Source organism: Actinia tenebrosa, unplaced genomic scaffold (genome assembly GCF_029948245.1).
Source record: "Actinia tenebrosa isolate PJP-AT-01 unplaced genomic scaffold, QUT_ActTen_1.0 PGA_scaffold3__52_contigs__length_22856419, whole genome shotgun sequence".
In the NCBI taxonomy this organism is placed as follows: domain Eukaryota; kingdom Metazoa; phylum Cnidaria; class Anthozoa; order Actiniaria; family Actiniidae; genus Actinia; species Actinia tenebrosa.
In genome coordinates this window covers 13,004,677-13,024,470 of record NW_028292580.1, presented here as the reverse complement: position 1 = coordinate 13,024,470, position 19,794 = coordinate 13,004,677, and the positions used below count along the sequence as shown (strand labels likewise).

General features: G+C 38.3%; 2 protein-coding genes across 2 annotated transcripts; one reads left to right on the top strand and one right to left on the bottom strand.

Annotated features, from left to right (window-relative positions):
- Positions 1 to 24: 24 nt before the first annotated feature.
- On the bottom strand, positions 25 to 19,669 carry LOC116306619 (116 kDa U5 small nuclear ribonucleoprotein component). Its single transcript, XM_031716702.2, has 34 exons — positions 19,524 to 19,669; positions 18,414 to 18,482; positions 17,855 to 17,905; positions 17,543 to 17,579; positions 16,834 to 16,912; positions 16,637 to 16,712; positions 16,482 to 16,547; positions 16,236 to 16,271; positions 15,449 to 15,539; positions 14,873 to 14,955; positions 14,339 to 14,413; positions 13,599 to 13,690; positions 13,270 to 13,394; positions 12,843 to 12,909; positions 12,183 to 12,273; positions 12,003 to 12,051; positions 8,943 to 9,029; positions 7,843 to 7,901; positions 7,475 to 7,543; positions 7,013 to 7,100; positions 6,851 to 6,927; positions 6,336 to 6,364; positions 5,945 to 6,056; positions 5,230 to 5,370; positions 4,795 to 4,888; positions 4,353 to 4,443; positions 3,911 to 3,997; positions 3,480 to 3,606; positions 3,216 to 3,303; positions 2,666 to 2,784; positions 2,115 to 2,209; positions 1,347 to 1,500; positions 1,136 to 1,243; positions 25 to 1,005 (listed from the first exon to the last, which is right to left on the bottom strand). The coding sequence occupies exons 1-34, from the start codon at positions 19,632 to 19,634 to the stop codon at positions 910 to 912; spliced, it is 2,919 nt and encodes a 972-aa protein (XP_031572562.1). The 5' UTR covers positions 19,635 to 19,669; the 3' UTR covers positions 25 to 909.
- Positions 10,013 to 11,710, top strand: LOC148908678 (uncharacterized). The gene has a single exon (XM_089036015.1). The coding sequence runs from the start codon at positions 10,258 to 10,260 to the stop codon at positions 11,035 to 11,037; it is 780 nt and encodes a 259-aa protein (XP_088892141.1). The 5' UTR covers positions 10,013 to 10,257; the 3' UTR covers positions 11,038 to 11,710.
- Positions 19,670 to 19,794: the final 125 nt, after the last annotated feature.

The window sequence follows — 19,794 nt, the reverse complement described above, 5'->3', positions numbered from 1 at the left end:
CTGATGAATTACAATGAACAATACTTCACGTTTTGTACAATTTTATAAAAGTAGATGTAAAATAACATGCGATAGGCACATTAGGAAAGAGTTATGTCTTGTACTATTACATTTGATCTACTTGGAGAGATACACACACTGGCTTGGCGAGTGATATGGTTCAAGAGAATATCCAGCAAGATTTAGATGATGTTTGCACAGTAAAACTGCTTCGACTGCAGAGATATTGTCGCTTCTATCAAAAGAATATACGAAAGTAAATCAAAACTTGTTTTAGCCATCAAGTAGCCAAACTTCAATTGAAATCGAAATTCACAAGTTTTATATAAGTAACTTAGTATAGTTTTAAAATATTACATTGAAAATTTTTTATTTTTTCCTTTTAATGAAGCGATTTTCGTATGTGTGGGAAACGAAGGGTACGTACGCGGTACGACATTCCGTTACATTGAAATGGCTTCCCATAAGAATGGTTATCGTATGAATGGCAAACGTACGGTACTGACTTGCAGCCCGTACTGGGTACGACATGCCGTAACATCCAAATGGCTTCCCATTGTCTTTCAAGCAATTCATCCAATCACGACGCGTAGTTACGGCCACGGTAAGATACGGCATGACTCAAGTACGAATACAAATTTCCCGCATCGTTTCCCACTCACACGAAGCCCTCACTAAGTCTAAGGCAAAATTTAACTTTAAATGTAGCTTTGAACAGACTTTACTAATAGATGTAGAAGACAGAATATCTCATTGGTGGGGCTATAAATAATCTATAGATGGTTCGTAATCATTCCCAAGAGAATGAAATGAGAAAAGCCGTATGTTGGTTTACATAGCAAAAGTCAACCACTACGATTCGGCTACGAGAACCAGGAGTATACATAGTTGATTTGATTTGCTTGGGTGTTACATGGGGTAGTTAAACATGACATCTTGGCGTGCCAACTCCAGCAACATAGGGTCATCGAAGAACTTATTAATGCTGACGTCTTCACTGAGACCCTGATGAAGACAGAATAAAAAACATGAACAAAGAAAAGTACTGATTGCAATGGGACCCATCCTTTAGATTAGCCACTCATTTTGAGCGGCAAGATGGTCACTTTGTGCCCGTTATCGTTTATCTTTGTACCTTTCGTCTACGCGTTTTGATCATGAATTCCCTGGCTAGGTGAGTAGCTGGCTGTGGTTCAAGAGGGCGAATAGTGATGCTTTTATCCAGAGGATCACCGGGGACGATCTATAAGAAGGTAAATGTCAAATATTCAATACTGTTGTTGAAACGTTTGTTAGTTGAAAAGTTATTCAATGTGGGCTCCCTGTGTTAGCTGAAAATGACCTACCTGCCAGTGATGGAACACAGACATACAGAAGGCTTGTCCTTGGGTGTGTGTTCTCAAATCTGTCTCGAATCCAAACGAATCGATGGCTGGAATAAACGCTTTGATGGTGTACAGTGGGGAGCCTGGCACTGGTGCGTCTTGAGTCACGTGACCTCTGTGGATTACGATACAAATATCATAAGATTGATAAAAATAGGACACTTGCATTATGGCATCATTTATTTATTTTATTTATTTATTTAGCTTCGCCATTCAAACACTCACACATGAACCCACTCACACATACACACACACACACTAACACGCACGAGAATAATTACATACATACATAATGGCTGGGAAACCACTACAGCGTGTGTGCCAATTACAGTAGTCCCTCACATATTAACATTAATTTTAAAAAAAGGGTCGTTTGAAACAAAGTTATTTTGTCCTTTTTTTTACTACCAGTATAGAGAATCAATCCCTTGCACACTTTCTTTTGTTCAGTTAATTAGCACCAATTGTCTCACTATTCTCATGAGGAAATACCAATTTAAATAAGAAAGAAAATTCGCCAAGTGGTAGTAAAATGATGCCATCATGTAAACTGCCTAGTGAATTCTCAGTTTCTTAAAGTTGGTAGATGTATCACAACAACAACGTACTCACACCGAAATGCTACTACACCCATTATCATTACTTGACCAATTCAGAAAAATGGAAAACTGATTGACAGAAGCCAAACCCCCAGACGTCTCGAAGGTGGGTTTTCAGGCCTAGACTAACCTTCTGTGTGCGAGCACCGTATACACCGAAGATACACAGTCAGCAGGAGCTTGAACTTCGACAAAAAAGTACGGCTCCATCAAGCGTGGTGTGGCCTGTTGAAACCAGAAAAACGGCGTTTAGAAAACCACAGGAAGACCACATACGAGGGGGCATAACATTATTTATGGGGCAGCTTTTATAAAGGGACTTTGAACATGAGTAACATCATTGCCGCAAAATCGTCATTGGAGTTTTTGCAGGGAAAATGAGGTCACTCGAGCCTTTCTCGGCAAATGTAGATTACGGTAGCCTTAGTAGCGCCTCGCTGTATTTAGAGAGCGCTTAATTTTTTCAAAATCTACGACAGCGACGTCAACCGTAAGAGTAAATAGCTTCACTTTGGAGTGTCTGTTTTTTGTGTGTGGATGAGTTGATTTTACTGACAATGTTTTGAATGAAATCTCCAATGAACAGCACCCCAAAGAGAAATTATTTACACTTCCAGTTGACGTCGCCGTCGTAGATCTTAAGGTCACTATCACTATCAAACGATTCTACTGGCTTCTTACCATGAGAAACGCTGAATATGCGACCCTACGGGATGTAGGGATGATCTGACCACCACCTCGATGGATGGGTTCACCAGCAATGACTGCATCGAGAATCTTGAACTTGACGTTACGAATAGCTGAAAGAATTTTGAAGAAAAGTAGATATAAACAATGAAAAGTCTCACACAAGGATCAAGAAAATATTATTTCAAGAACAGAAAAAAGGAAGGGAATGAATAGGAATGAAATGAAACAAAGTTGAAAGGATGAAGCAGGACGGTTGAGTGGAAAGGTTGTATAAGATGGACGGGACGGGACGGGAGGGTATGGATGGATGGTTGGATAGAATTAGATCGCATAATGAGTGAATGAATGTCATCAATAGATGTGATGGAATAGCTGGGATAGATGAAATGTGAGTAATGGGATTGGAGTGACAGGACAAGATGAATGGAATGGAATAGCTTGGATAGATGAAATGGTAGTGATGGGATTGGAGTGAAGGGATAGGATGAATGAGATGAATGGATGTGATGAGACGGCATGAATGGATCACGCTTCTACTTACGTTCATCACACAAAGGTCCTTCTCTTGTTGCCCACTGAAAACCCTGTATAATGGAGTCTTTAACAGTGTTTAACAGACTCTTATCCACCTGTGAAGATAGCAGATACATCATCAGGCACCACATCAACTGCTCACACTACCCATGATTCATTACATATACAACGTACAATGTAAGACCTAGGGGTGTATGGTATAGGGGTTCTGGGAAACATACCAGTATTGGTGATCAAGACAACCCAGGGATCTATGTATTAGTTTTCGTACCTCAGAAGGAAGAGTATCATCGACCAAGATGTTTGGTCCAGTATTCTCGGGTCCAAAGGCCCAGATAGATCGAGCAGCTAACAAATCCCAGTCATACTTGGTCTGGAAAAATTCACCAAGCTTTTTCCTAGGAAAAATAAAACAGAGAAATATTTATAATTCGAGTGTCCCAAGGGATTACTAATCGCTAGAAGAAAAGCAAAGCAAACGATGTACACAATATTCTCACAAATAGCTAAAGAATGAGCCATCGTTTTCAGCTCAGCGGCAGAGCGCATGCGTGTACCATTTTTCGAAAGTCAAAGTTTCCTGTCTTTTTACCATTTGGCCCCAAAGGAAAATTTGTGACAAAAATATCACCTCAGGCATTCACAGGAAGCTTGAGTAATTAGCAAGGACTATTTCAAATTAATTCCGTAAAAATATCTTACTTGTTCCACGTGATGAGGACTTTTTCATTCTCGATGTCTTCAGCTAAACCTTTCTCGAGTGGTTCAGCGATCATAGTGACTTTATTCCTACATAAAAGGAAAGGTTATATGGTGAATTGCACTAATTCACTATGACGTCACTGCTTGTTTATGTGGGGGATAGAATCGCCAAATCCAATCGAAAATTCAACAAAATTTGCTCCTAGCGAAACAGTTTAATCTAAAATGGCCTGGTTTCCAGGTATAATATGTGTTAATATGCACTAAATAATATTCTGAGCGTTTGCTGGCTATTTTATTTCTCTTCGTGGATTGAAGACGTCCGACGACCATGATCCTTTGCGTTTAAACAATAGATTGTTGAAGATTGTTTTGATGTGACGTCATAGTGAATTAGGGCAATTGGTGGTTGAGCTGAAGGCAACACACGAACTTGACTTACTTTTTGTTCGGTGTCTCTGCAAAACACTTGAGAGAAGAGGTTTCTACTACTGTCTCACAGAAGGCAACTACAGGGTCTGCTACCTTGATGTCTGAAGGAATGGAAACCAAGGTTTAAGAAATGTCACACAACTGGGCATGGTAAACACACAGTGCGACAGATCTAACTTGCAAGCAGCATCGCAGTGTGAGTATGCGCCTTTCAAACGTCCACAGCAATAAAGGCCGAAGTTTTTTCTCCACGCCCTTATGGCATTTTTCCTAATTCTCCTTAATTACAGTTCTGTTTAATGACCACGAATAACAGTTCCAAAGTTGATGTTGGAGTTGCCTCGCATAGCAAAGCTTATTACGCATGGCAACTCCAACCTCGACTTGGAACTATTAGTTGTGGTCACTAAACGGAACTGTAAAAAGGAATATTATATAAACAGATATCTTACCTATTTCAGAGTATAATTTTCGTAGATCGTGCATGATACTATCCAGGTAGAGTTCACCTGTGCCTAGAATAACATGCTCCCCTGATTCTTCCACCTGTAGCAAAAAAACGATATTTATTATTTTATTATATTGGAAATTAAATTCGCGTGGACTTCAACAACATTTGAAAGAATTTTAGAAATTTGTTGCTGTTGTTAGTGCTGCTGTTGTTGATGGTGGTAGTGTTGTTGTTATTTTGTTGGTGGTGGTAATGGCGTGTCGCTGTTGCAGTTGTTGCTGCTGTTGTTGTTGCCATTGCTGCCATTATTGCTGCTGCTGCTATTGTCGTAGCTGGTGCTGTTGCTACTGATGTTGCAGTTGCTGCTGCTTTTGATATTGTTTTTATTGTTTTTGTTGTTTGACCACCTGTTATATTGGTATTTTTATCACGTTACCTTGGTAGTAAGTATGGGGTAACTCTTGTTGACTTTACGCAACCCATCCAACATCTTAGGTAGTTCTGAGGGGTTGTGTGGTTCAACGGCTATCTTGATAGTTGAACAAGTGTTGAACTTTAGAGGGCGGAAGATGTAGACCTGCAATAGAAAGTGGATTAAAGAGATGTAAAAAATAAACAGTAAATAAGACAGTAAAGATGTATTGGTGGTTAAGAGGTTGGCATAACTACGAAATAGTAGCAGTTAGAGTAGTACACTCCCCTCTCACTCCTGGGATCTGGGGTCTGACTCCTGGACTCAGCATCACATGTGAGTAGATTTTGTTACTCTCCCTTGATTCTCCATTTATCATCCCCTCAGTAAAAACATAACACGCTACCACCCCTCACAAGGGGTGCCAATGCTGGTAATCTGGCTCTCCATCCCTCAAAACAGGTGACTTAAGCCAATCAATCGATTAATTTATTCCTCTCTATTCTTGGAATAGCATTTAGGTGCCATTCTACTAGAATAGGCTAAGACTTCACGAGATTATGGAGGAATCTACTGTAGTGAAACATGCCAGGATCTAGTGAAACACGTCCTTTGGTACACAGTGTTTAAAAATAATTGCTAAATTTCTGAGCTCCTCCCTTCGATAAAACAAATTCTCTAAGAACACTTGCCCTTTAAGATACACAGTTTCTACAGACAGTATAGTCAAGTAACTAACCTCTTCAGTTCCTGTCACTTCTGTTATGGTTGAAGTCTTGACAATCGACTGGTCGATTCCTTCAATCAAGACCCAGTTGCCTGCTGGGATTCTGTTGACTTCAATCTTATACCTGTATTGAAGAATGTTATTTTTTCAATTTGAATAAAATTTTACTGAATCCTGCATGAAACAACCTCTGGGCTGATTGAAGTCAGATATGGCTAACTCAAAGATGGAACCCTAAAACAACCTCTGGGCTGATTGAAGTCAGATATGGCTAACTCAAAGATGGAACCCTAAAACAACCTCTGGGCTGATTGAAGTCAGATATGGCTAACTCAAAGATCAAACCCCAAGACAACCTCTGACTGATCTAATTGGAATTTAGTATGGAAAAGAAAGACATTACCTTGCTTCAGAGATCCAAAGCCTTCCAACCTGAAGGGGGTAAAATGAAAAAAATAAAAATAAAAAAAATAATGGGATATTATAAACTACAACATTAAAAACTACTTGATGAAGAAGAAAAGGCCCAAATCAGTGACTATGAAAACGCTCAAGTTCAGGATATTCATCCACTCCATTGTCTGGGCATCCAGCACGGTCATGGTACTGGATGGACAACATCCATTAAATATTCATCTACTCCATTGTCTGGGCATCCAGCACGGTCATGGTACTGGATGGACAACATCCACTGAATCTATTTATTTGAATGTCTGGATAATAATGGCACTTTGTCCCAGTCATATAAAAACTCTCATTAGTTTCATAGTGTCTCCCCGGCAGCTGTCAATCAAAGTGCATGAGATTTTTGAACATCCAACTAGAAAAAAAGGCTTAAAATATTGCCCTTTTTGTGTGCATTTTCCATGAGAAATTGCTCTGCATCCTGCTGCTGGAGGAATGGAAATCTAAACTTACCAATCCAACTCTTGAGTCTTCTTCATCTTCCACTGTGTAGTTTTCTCCAAGGACACGCACTTGTTGACCAGCATATACTACCAAGAGAAAAAAATAACATTACAGACCTTTTATGGTTAATTGATTTGCTTTTAAACAAGGTATTTTGAATCTAATACTTACGTGTGCCACTCATAACACGACCAAACACATGAAAGGCTGTAGCATCATTGGATGGGTACTGTTTGGTTGTGTGCACCATCAGAGTACCCTGAACGAATAAGAACAATGATTAGGATCATAACTCATGATGATGATGGTCATAATAGACGATGCTTAGGCTGATGATGATCATGATGAAGATAGATGATGCTGTACAAGTTGTTGTACGTGATACTGATTACATGATGATGAAGATGATACAGATACATGATGATGATGACACATGATGAAGTTGATGATGATGATAAAATAGATGACGCTGTATATAGATGCTGATAAATTATTATGATGATAATACATGATGATACATAATGACAATGATACATTATGATGATGATGATGATGCTTAGCCAATCACAATCAATGGTAAGTGAAACTCTACAGTGCTCTATAACACAGTTATTAAACTTGTGTAAAACCTACCTCAGCATTACAATCATACATAGAATCTACAATATCTGAGTCCAAAGGTCCTGTATAAGTATGGTTGACCTGACAAACACAAACAAGATAAGTCAAGGAAAGCGGGATAGAGGAGAGGAGACGAGTATTCATCTTCAATTACTGCAGTTTTGGATATTCTGTGAACTCAGACATTTCAACGGCTTGTTGTGAAATTTATTTTTCACTGCTGCCAGTCAAGAACATATTAAATGGTAATGAAGGATTATTTTTGAGTGACAGCAGCAAAGGAAAAAAAATCAGAGTTTGCAGAATATTTAAAACTGCAGCAAAAAAATACCAAGTACAAAAAATAAAATAATCAAAAATCCCAGTCTTGCTTTACAGACCTTTGTCCTTGCCATGGCCTTTGGTGAAGCAATATGATGAACACACACATCAACAAATCCTAAAAAGAACAAATTAAAATTAAATAAACTATTGGCAGCTCAACAACACAGTCTTAGAACATCAAAAACATTAGATCCAAATGTTTATAAACTTCTGTCTTTGAAAACAGACCAATGGACGTAATATATTCTGATTTTTTTTTTACTCCAGCACAATTCATTTCAACCTCATTTGTGGTGATGCAATGTTTTCCCATTACAGACCACGTGTCATTCCCTAGAGTATTATTTCTTTGTTTAATGGTTGCACATGAGAAGACACATGAATGTGGATGCAACTTAAACAAATAATCTTATTTCTAGGGAATGACATGTGGTCTGTAATGGGAAAATAGGTCCATTGCTAGGACAACATGAGAAAACAATGCAGTATGCATAAGCACCCTGAGCAACAGACAAATTGAAGATAGAACATTAAACAATAAATCATTCTTGATGAGAATTAAGAAAAGCAGGAATTTAAGTTAAACTGGATTTTACAAGTAAATGTCTTATGGGTATTATAATATCAGGGTTCGTACAGATTCCTCAGTGAAAATTTCCAAAACTTTTCCAAAAGTTTCTCAAAGCCCATCAACTAAAATTTCCAAAACCACATAAGCAAAAAAATAAAGTGAAATTCATGGATGAAAAACATTCAACATACAAACAAATACAAAATATGGCACCATATTAACATTTATTTCTCTGTTTACTTCACAAAAAATCTCGACAACTACAACTTAAGAGTTCTGTTGAACATTCATACTATAAATCAGTGCAGATTGTCTTTATCGTCTTTGCAAGGTAGAACCTGGGCAACCAACAGAAAAAAATCATAACTTTTCCATAGCCCAGTGGTTGAAAAAGAAATTTTTCAAAACTTTCCAGGTCCTGGAAAAATGCATTATTGATTTCCAAGACTTTCCAAGACTTTCCAAAACCCGTACGAACCCTGTAATATGCTTTGTATTCCTATAATATAATTATGATAATGTATACAAGGAATGCACAAGCCAGTAGGGTGCAGATGAAGATCAACAGTTAAGGTGCCTGCCTACCTGTGAAGTCTCCAAAGAATCTCTTACAGACTAGTCTCAGTAGAGGTCTAATGTTGTACTGCATCTCCTTCTTGGTCAAATGAATACCTGGTAATAGAGAAAAGCATTTATTGACTGGGATATACAGCATTTGCTTTTCATTGAAAAATCTTTTGAATTCTAAATTTTTGCCTTGAAGCTTATTGTTCTATCAGGGAATGGGTAAAATGGATGGATTCATTTGAATGATTGACTTTTTTGGGGAAAGAGGGGGGGGAGGAGTTAAGGGAAATTTAGAAAATAAGGGTCAGTGGAACATAGAGTGAAGACATTTAAACTTGGAAATAAAAAATTTTAGTCAACGGGTAATAGTGAAATGGACATAATAGAAAACTATGGAATTCTGGTCTACTAAATGTGGTTAAATTTAAGCAAAGTTAACTGGGAGTGGAGTGCTGGCCAGCGGTGTGAGACTTGCGCATGCGCAGTTGCTGCCTAAGGCCTCGTGGTTGCTGTAGCTGAGTTGCTGTTAGCCATTGCCTTCATATTGCGGTTTTGATATAATGATTGATCTACTCTGTTGCTTCCAAAAAGACGATCACCCCATCCGCCTGAATACAGAATTCAAGAAAGACCTGAAGTGGTGGCTGGATTTTTTCAATCAATGGAATGGGATAAGTTTTTTCCTACTCCCCTCACTACAGCCTCCACCTACGGTTTGCGTAGGGTCAGACGCCTCAGGAACACGGGGTTATGGTGCCTTCCTCGATTCTGATTGGTTCAATGGCAGGTGGTTACCTCGGCAAGCTTCCCTCTCCATTGCTTACAAGGAGTTATTTCCAGTCGTACTGGCAGCGCATATCTGGGGTCACGGTTGGAGAAAGCAGCGTGTTCTGTTTAAGGTGGACAACGAAGCTGTGGTAGCAATCCTAAATAGCAGGACTTCCAGAGACTCTTCGATCATGGTTTTACTCCGAAGCCTTCTGTTTGCAGCAGCCCGTCATGGCTTTTCCTTTTCAGCTGAACATGTGGCAGGTATTCGTAATGGGATAGCTGATGCGCTTTCTCGTTTTAATATGCAGGTCTTCCGTTCTCTGGCCCCGAATGCCAACCTATACCCAGCAGAGGTCCCAGCTCAGCTTCTGTCTTCTCTGACATCGGTTCTCTAAATAATCAGTGTTTGGTCTATTTATCTGAGGGTTTAGCGCATTCCACCCGTCGCTGTTATTCTACCGCCCAAGAGAAGTTTGTCAACTTTTGCTACCAAAGTGGCCGCTTATCCCCATCAGGCTCACCATGTCCCACAGATGAATGGACCCTCTGCTTATTTGTGACAATGCTGGCCGAGTCGATGCGTCATTCCTCTATAAAAGTTTATCTGTCAGCTGTCCGTTCCCTCCATATTGAACAAGGTTTCGATGATCCACTTCAGAACTGCTTGCGGCTCCAAAGAGTGACAAAAGGCATTAAGCGAACCCAAGGCGTCGCCTCTTCTTCGTCTAGACTTCCTGTTACTCCAGAGGTCCTGAGAGTAGTACACTCTGGCTTGGTTCTATCTTCGTTCAATGACGGCATGTTTTGGGCTGCTTGCTCATTGGCTTATTTTGGTTTCCTTCGCTCAGCCGAATTTTCTTGCCCCTCGCTTAAAAAATTTGATCCAGATGTACACCTGACTGTGCAGGACATAACCGTGGACTCTACAGGGTCTCCTTCTTGCTTAAGACTGTTCATTAAAGCCTCAAAAACGGATCCGTTTCGTCAGGGTTGTCATGTGTATGTTGGTCGCGGATCATCATCCCTGTGTGCTGTGAGAGCAGTGCTGAACTATTTAGCATATCGTGGTAATCTTCCAGGCCCACTCTTCCTGCTGGCTGATGGTCAGCCACTGACTAGGCAGCTGGTCACTGACAGACTCAGGGCTATTCTACAATCAGCAGGTGTAGCTGGTAACTTTTCAAGCCATAGCTTCCGTATTGGGGCCGCAACTACAGCGGCTCAAGTGGGTATACCAGATCATTTAATCCAAGTCTTGGGCCGTTGGAAAAGTGATGCCTATAAACAGTATATTAGAACTCCTCAGCAAGTAATCATTAATGCCTCTGGTAAACTTGCTTAGTTTTGGTAAGTGGAATCCTTTTAGCTTGACCACCATTTGTACATTGTCAATTTTGCCCTCATGCTAGCCATTGCCACCTGGGTTGAGTCGCGTACACCACACTACCTATGGATGTTGTGTCTGCATGCGTGACAACTGGAGAGGCAGCGACTGCTGGTGCTTGGAGATGCAGTTTTGGGTGTTGGTCGGTCCCATGGCTCCTGCCACGGGTCGACCAACTCCAAGCACCACACTAAATGCTTGGAGAGGAGTAATGGAGGTTGACCCGTGGCTTGGTTGCCATGGTTACCTCTTGCCAGCTAGTTGCCATCGCCTACCGCTTTGCCAGGCACCTACTCTCCATCGTAACGACAAGTTAAATGTGGTTAAATTTAAGCAAAGTTAACTGGGAGTGGAGTGCTGGCCAGCGGTGTGAGACTTGCGCATGCGCAGTTGCTGCCTAAGGCCTCGTGGTTGCTGTAGCTGAGTTGCTGTTAGCCATTGCCTTCATATCGCGGTTTTGCCCCGCCCACCCTCCTCTGGTTGGACAAGGTAAGTAGTTTACTTCCACTGTGTAAGCAGTGTGACAGGTGCCGAGGTTGACCCGTGGCTTGGTTGCCATGGTTACCTCTTGCCAGCTAGTTGCCATCGCCTACCGCTTTGCCAGGCACCTACTCTCCATCGTAACGACAAGTTAAAGTGTATTAGTCTAATATCTATTTCACAGGTTTAATGACTTCACTCTAAAGCATTAAGGGTATAAAAAAATCTCCAAATGGATATTACCACAATTTGCATTTGTGAGAAAAGTGGGACAACTTTCTTTTACAAAGTCAGAATGGGTGCAATCATTATTTTATTTTTGGTCCCTTGAAGGATCCCTGCCCTTTTTGGAATGCAATAAAGAAGAGTAAACAAGAATGACTGATTTAATTTTTTTCATTTTATCTAACACTCTACAAGTATGTCTTAAATACAGGCAGTACCTAGTTCATCCAGAACATCAGGTAGAGTGGTGTCTACGTCTCCAACAACCTTTAAGATACAAATAAATAATGGATGTAAGACAGATTATTTTACCATACAGACCAATCATCCAATAAAGGTAGAAAACACTAATTAAAGCTCTTTAAAGTCTTGTTTTTTATATAATAACAATATCATACCTGTCCAAAGATTTTGTAAAGTGGTTCCAGGATGAACTCAACAAAACTTCTGTGAGAAGTACTTAACGGAGCTTTACGTGTAAATTTCCTCCTGTAACCAAAAGTGAAAAGTGCTAATAGTCAAAACATAGAGAGCCGAACACCATGCCTAAGAATATGATTGAAGGTTATCTGGAAACCGCCGCTGGTTGACTAATCAGACTGAAATGCTGACTGCAATTTGCAAGACAAAAGATTTATTTACATTGATATGTTATGCACATGTCAGCTTGCATTCCTCCTTGTGCAAAGTGATGTTATAGACAATCCACACAAGTAACTCTCAATATTGTAATGACAAAGGTTGATGCAGTATGGTGCACCTTTTCTGATAGTTCGATAAACATGATGCATTGTGGTCTAGCTTGGGTACCAACATCTTTTGTCCATCAAGCCTTATATGGTGTTGTTTGTACTGAATTTAGACCACAATGCATCATGTTTATCGAACTCATGAAATGCTTATGGCCACCCAGCTACCTTTTTAAAACTTAGCCAACCTGGAAGTAGGCTCTCTTCCATACTTTATTATGGTTTATGGGCAGGTTTAATTCCATTGAGGAAGTAGATTAATTAAAGGCGTTTAGGTCATTTGAAAAGTTTGAATTAAAACTGACTTACGTTTTTGAATTGAAGTACATGTCACCCCACAGTCGATTGGCAAAATCTTTTGGATTCATTCCACCCCCTAGAAAAAGAAAACATTCCAAACAATATTGTATGATTAGACATTCTCTTCTTATAGAGCCCTTGCATGTGACATCAAAGCAGCTTAATTTGGAGAACAAAACAAAAGAATTTCAATTTCTGGAGAATTGGGAACCTATTGTTATGCCCCCCAGATTAAGCTGCATTCTGATGTACTGCAAGGGGTCTATTTAGAGGACTGGTTCGTTGGTAAATTGAAGATGGACCTATGCTATTAAATGTTCAAGCAACATGTTAATTATAGTGATGTCCAATATCGCCTTGAGCATTCGTACTGCAAGTTTGGCCCTCTAAACACCTATTCAAAAAAAATAGCTAGTGAGTAGAACTAAAGTCTTACCAAAACTATCTGTGTAGAGCTTGGCAAAGGAAAGCAGCGTAAAACAAAAACCATATGCCGAGCTGGCAAAACAGACATTCCCAAGCAAAGGGGAAACCACAATATCTTCATCCTCAGCAAACGTGCTAGAAAAATCAGAAATTACAATCCATAATATTTTCCAACTTGAATTTTAAAGCCATCACTCACAGTAATGGGCTCTTACGTGAGGTTCACTTCACATGCATTACATTCACTGTATTAACAAGACACAACAAATCCAGAGAATCTATGGTACCCAGAGAAAACACATCATGGCAAGGGAGAGAACAATGACTAGTAATGGATACCTTAATAAGCTGTTTACTTCATCGACAATGTGTTTTAACTTGTAATATGCATCTGCAGGGGGAAGTTTAAGTTCCAGCAATAGACGATCAATCTGTAAAAAAGTAATCTCTTTATTATACTTTGTTCATATTATGAAAATCAAGGGTGGAGCAACAGTAGTGCAATCACCTATCACCACTGTGGTCTCCTGTTCAATTCCTGATGAATTTCATCTGCCCAGAGTTTGTTTTAGCAGGGCTTCCAGAATAAGCTGGCAGCTCTGAGTGCCAGAGCTCCAACGATTGCTTTGAAGTTAACCGATGGTTAAAATTTTTCTTTTCTAAAGAACACCTTCTGTTCCTTGTATTGGATCACAGCCAGCTACTTCAGAATTATGACCACCTACTCCAAAACATTCTGAAAGCCCTGTTTCAAGGTTTGATCAGATTTTTTCATGGCTTATCCAAAAAAACGTAAACCTGTCACCCACATGTGCTATGCTTAAAGAGCTCATTTAGCTTTGCCTTTTCTGTTTGATCATTAGGCTATACATGTGTCCAATCCAAAATAGGACATTTCATATGCCAAATTTATATATGGCGACTAATTTAAATAACTATAGTTTTGCACTGACTAACGACCAACTAGCCTCTCATATATTTGAAAACGCTTTTAATTTTTCTATGTAAACATGAGAATAGGCAGTCGCTAGTTAGTGCATGGCATATTTCAATTCTGTGTACGAACATCTTTATTTTACCTTATTTATACAAATAGTTATAGCCAGCTGTTCTTGTACGGCATGCTTTAGTAGTCGCTCTGTGTTTAACATGACCTGTAAAAAATAGTGTTAAGAGTTACTAACATATTGACTCTCCTGTGTACTTGACCAGAGATTGAACAAGACAGTTATATATATACAATAAATGACTTCAACTATTGCTATCTATTGTTTTTCAGCCAATATGCCTTTTCTGAATTTGACAAACAGGATGCATTGCAGTCTAGCTTTGGTACGAACAACACCACAGCTACTCCCCTGCCATTTTAATCATAATTCACACCAATCAGATTCCACTATTTCCAAAGCTGTACTAAAAAATTAGATGCCTGTCGCATCATGCATATATGACAAGAAAGACCAAGTTTCCATGTGAAGCCATGGGAATACATGAAGCAAAATTTGATTTGTCTAATGTAATGACAAACTTGTTAAGACTTCAAATGTGATTGGCTGATAAACACTAGCTAGCCTCAGATAAAGTAGTGTGATGTGACAATGATTTGGACAGACCCCTTCTGATGCATCTATGAAGATCATAACACCATCACAGAGCCGATATGCTGCTGTCACCTCATCTGAAAAATTTACATGACCTAGAAATGAACAAACCAGAAATTAGCCATAACTAATGAAGGGAAGCATGGGTGGTGTGCACTGCTAATGTGTCACCTCTCAACAATGGGACCCCGGTTCAAGTCCTGCCAGTCTAAGGGGGGGAATGTGAGTTGAGTTGTTTGTTGGTTTTCTCCTGTGCTTAAAGGGTTTTTTCCTCCAGGTTCTCCAGTTTTTCCTCCCTCCACAAAAATCAACTTCTAAATTCTAATTCAATCTATCGGCTGCCTTATCGACTGGGATACCCAGGAGTGGTAAATGCATTAAAAGGATTTTATCTGAAACACTCCATGCATAATTTGGGTTAGTGTTTAGGTCTTGAATCTATGTCACTTGTCAGTTTTATTACTGGTTATTGGAGCCAAATAATCAAAACATTTGAATGAATGATGATGCAATATGGTGATGAATGATAATCAATGGTGATGATTAAACTGTGTAACTGATCTACATGTATCATATTTACATACTGACCTGGAGTATCAAAAATATTGACCAGGAAGGATTTGCCTTTGGTATCTGGGAGGACCAAGGAAACTGGAGTACTTTTTATGCTGACGCCTCTCTGGAACAAGAAAAATAGCACTTTTATTTAATTCATTGTGATACTGACCATAATGGGACGAGAAAGATGTGATGATGGTGAAAAGATAATGATGGTGATAATGACTGATGATGGTGATACAGTAGTGGTAGGTGATGATGATCACTAAGATAACAGTTAATAATAATAGCAATAATTAATGTGATATACCAAATACCAGTCATTTGGGTACATGTCCGTTTCAGTACAGGTTGTTTCGGTAGGTGTAGGGTCAGTTCGTTACATGTGTATAGGTAGTTTTGGTACATGTCTATATTCAAGTCATAATATTTAAAATTACGAACCAATAACATGAGATAACATGTTGCAAAATAGTTTTACGATTATATGAATCAGAATAACAGCGTCACGAACGCTTTGTGAGTCATGTTTCACTTCTCAATCAACTTCATACAAAGCGTTTGTGATGCCGTAATTCTGATTCATATTATAATAAAACTACTTTGCAACATGCTATCTCATATTATTTTATTGCAATATTATACATTTTCATTTGAATATAGACATGTACCGAAACAACCTAAATAATGTGTACCGAAACAGACATGTACCGAAATGACCAGTTACAGATATACCAGACCCCCCGGTACTGACCCCACTAACAGATGAATCACAGATTTAATCAGAAATAATTGTTAAAAACTAATATAAAATTACCTCTTGTTCCGTGAACAGAAAATCTGAATAATTAAGCTGAAAATAAATAAAAAAGTTAACAGTTAACCTACGTTATGGCATGCTGTCAACTCTCTCCTTGTGGACACCCCGATATCATGAACACCTCACTGCTGCAAAAAGGAGCAAAATCCCCTACGGAAATTACTGTCAACGAAATGACAGTAATCATTTCTCGCTATTGTATGGAAAAGGGCTTATCAGTTAATTACTTATTAATTTACTTACATCTTTGCCTTCTTTTGATTCAAGTTCTGGATGTGTTTGCTCAAACAAGCGGTCAAGGAAAGTAGTCTAGAGAAAAACAAAAAGGTATTGTAAACTGTCTGTAAAAACAATTGTACACACAGCTAAGCAAGTTTTGATGAATAAAGTGTATTCACCTTTCCAGAGTGTAAATGTCCTGCCAAAGTTACATTTCTGATAAGGTCTGGGTTGTCCATCAAGTCTGCAAGATACCTAGAAATGTAAAAAATGAAAAAAAACTTTTAGATTCTCACAGAAAATTGGTTACAAATGTAATACAGCCAAACAATGAAAGACTGAAAATAAAACAAACAATTCTCTTTTTTTTCCTTACTCAATGTCATAATTTGTCAGAGGCAGTTCTTGCTCAATGAGGGAGAATTTCTTTTTTACCACTGGTTTAATGATTGGTTCTGAGAAAACAAAGCAGGATAAAATAAGTTAGTATGTAGCCAACTCTCACCTTGCGGACATCCCGATATTACGGACACCTTGCTATTGCGGACAGGAGAAAAATCTCCGGCCAAAAATACTGACAAAGAAATGACGAAAATGAACTCTCCCTATTGCCAACGCTCACAATTACTGACACTAAGTGACGGCCCCGAGGGTGTCCGCTGTAACGAGAGTTGACTGTAAAGCCTTGATAAGAATATCAAATGACTAAGTTTCTGTTTCTGCCAGGGTTTAAGTGGCCATGTTTGAATAAATGACTTTGCGTGATTTATCAATGAAAATGTTTTCAAACTAAAAGGAAAACATTGTTCAGTTCCTTTAATATACTATCGTGGAAATATAATTCCAATATTTGTATTCAAAAATATCATAAGAACACTTTCAATTTATTGTAGAAAGCCAATGAATATGTTCCACTGTGAGTTAAAAAACCCACAAATACTCATGGTAAAGTAAAGAGTGCACAACTTCGGCCAAACAAAATCTTTGAAATTCCAAGGAACTTCACTAGAACACATGAATATTCTACACAAATTTGAGACTGACCCTTAGCATAAGAGAACTCTAAACTGGAGTATTACATGTACCTGTTAATGGTTGTGTATCTTCTTCTTGTACAATTGCCTGACAAGGACAAAGAACAAATATTTTTATTTAAACAAATATGAAAAAGTAGACAAGTAACAAAGTTCTTCCATATAGTACTGATGCCAAGATTTGATAATTCTTGAAGATATGGCAACCATTTTCACCATAGCTTTTCACAAGTTCCTTAAGTTTCTTCAACCAATCTAACTCTAATATTGGCAGTGAATTACAAGGTTGGTGCTGAATGAAGTACATAATACTATTGTGCAGCAGCTATAGGTTTTCTGAGTTGATGCTTCTATTTTCCTCACCTCTACTTCTGGTCCATAAACTTCTTCAGCTGTTGGATAATATTTCTTATCCTAAGATAAAAAGAAAATCAACTGTAACTTTTCAGAGATTTTCAAGTTAATAGAGATTTTAAAATCTTAATATGCTTGTTTTATAGTAAAAACAGAATAGAAATTGTTTATTTAGTTGTTCAACGTTTATTAAGTAAAATCATAGTGCACCTTATAAGTGAGTTTTTGGTTAAAACTTTTTTCAATGAGCTACAGTAGTTATAAAACATTAGGCTAAAGTGGGGGTGTGCCTTATACATGCCTATAGACGTGAGAAAATATGGTAGAAAGTTTTCTAACTAACAAAAATGTTTTTTTGACTCTTCTATATTATTGAAGAAATGGTCAACATAACACTCAAGCTTCATTATCTATTGAGTTATGGATGCACATGGTTGGCTTCTAAACAGTCAAGAAGCTAAAGTCACATTGGCCTCTGCCTGACTTAGCAGTCTCCTACATGCATTCATAACTCAGTAGATGTACTACAAGTGTTAACCATTTCTTGATTGTCTAGTAATAAACGTACCTCATGTAAGACAATTTGCATGCGTGGTTCTTCATCTTGGTCCATTTGTTCTTCTTCATCTCTATCAGCCTACATGATTAAAAAATACTTGGTAAGCACTAGATCCATGTGGGTGCCACTTACTCTGATTCATAGGTTTATAAATTTACCACCAACTTCATTACAACATTGTATATGTTGTCACCAGACACAAGTCTAGACTTCTAAGCTGGCAATAGTCTTTCCTTAATCATAAATATCATTAATACCAAACGCAGCTTCTTTGATGTCTGAAAACCAAGTGCAAATTATGTACAAATGCGAGAAGGGTGCCTAGAAGGGTAACATCTAAGGAGCATTTTTGCTACAGCCTAACAACACCATAACTTCAGGGTAAGATATACGATTAAATATTGCACCAAAGATAGGCCACAATGTATGCCCAACACTCTCAGCATCGCAGAAAGGTCCATGCAGAACATATTGATCAACATGGATATGGAACATCTGATATATCTTTGTTAGCATGCACAGCACTTTGCAGAAAGGGCCAATGAACAGCACATTGATCAACATTGATATGGAACATATGATATATCTTTATTCAATAGCATCATGTTGGGAATAACCATTCAGTTTCCAAAATTCTTCGAAGCACAGGCATAAATCTAGGCATTATGTAGTTATATCAAATTTAGTTTTAGAACTTTTTTTGGAATATAATTTTTAATACAATTATTTTCCAAATTAATATCAAATTCACTGAATGTAGAATAAAACTGGACCATATTGCAAAGAAATCTTACATTAAAGAAGAAATATGAAGCTTTAGCTTATATATATCTGAATTTTTTTTTTTATTTTAAGCTTTTACATAGCCTCCATGCCCAAAAATTTATGGACACCCTCGATGCTAAAGTGAAATGTGAAGACAAGTTTTATTATATTTCTAAACTTCATGAAACAAGGCTTGCTGTATTGTTCTGTATCTGTATGTATCTATACTAGAAAATAAGCTTACTTTTAGCAAGTCTTTTTCACTGTCAACTAACGTACAAATGACGTTCAAAACCATGTGCAATTCTGATTCTTTGTGCTCCTTAATTTTAGAAACTTTATGGAAATACTTACGATAGCTTCAATATCATCCTCGGGTTCTTCTTCTTCGGACTCGCTTTCTTCATCGCTGTCCAGTTCTGGGCCGATATAGTTTCCGAACTCATCGTAAAGATCGGCGTCCATCTTGAAAAACGTGCAGGAAGAACACTGACGAGAGAGACTCGGGATAGCTCCTTCTCCGCTACAAAAACCTTTTTTTCTATGGGAGGGAGAAAATTGTGAAAAAACAAAACTTTTTTATTCGACACATTAAAAACATTATTTCATAAAACTATAAAATTTA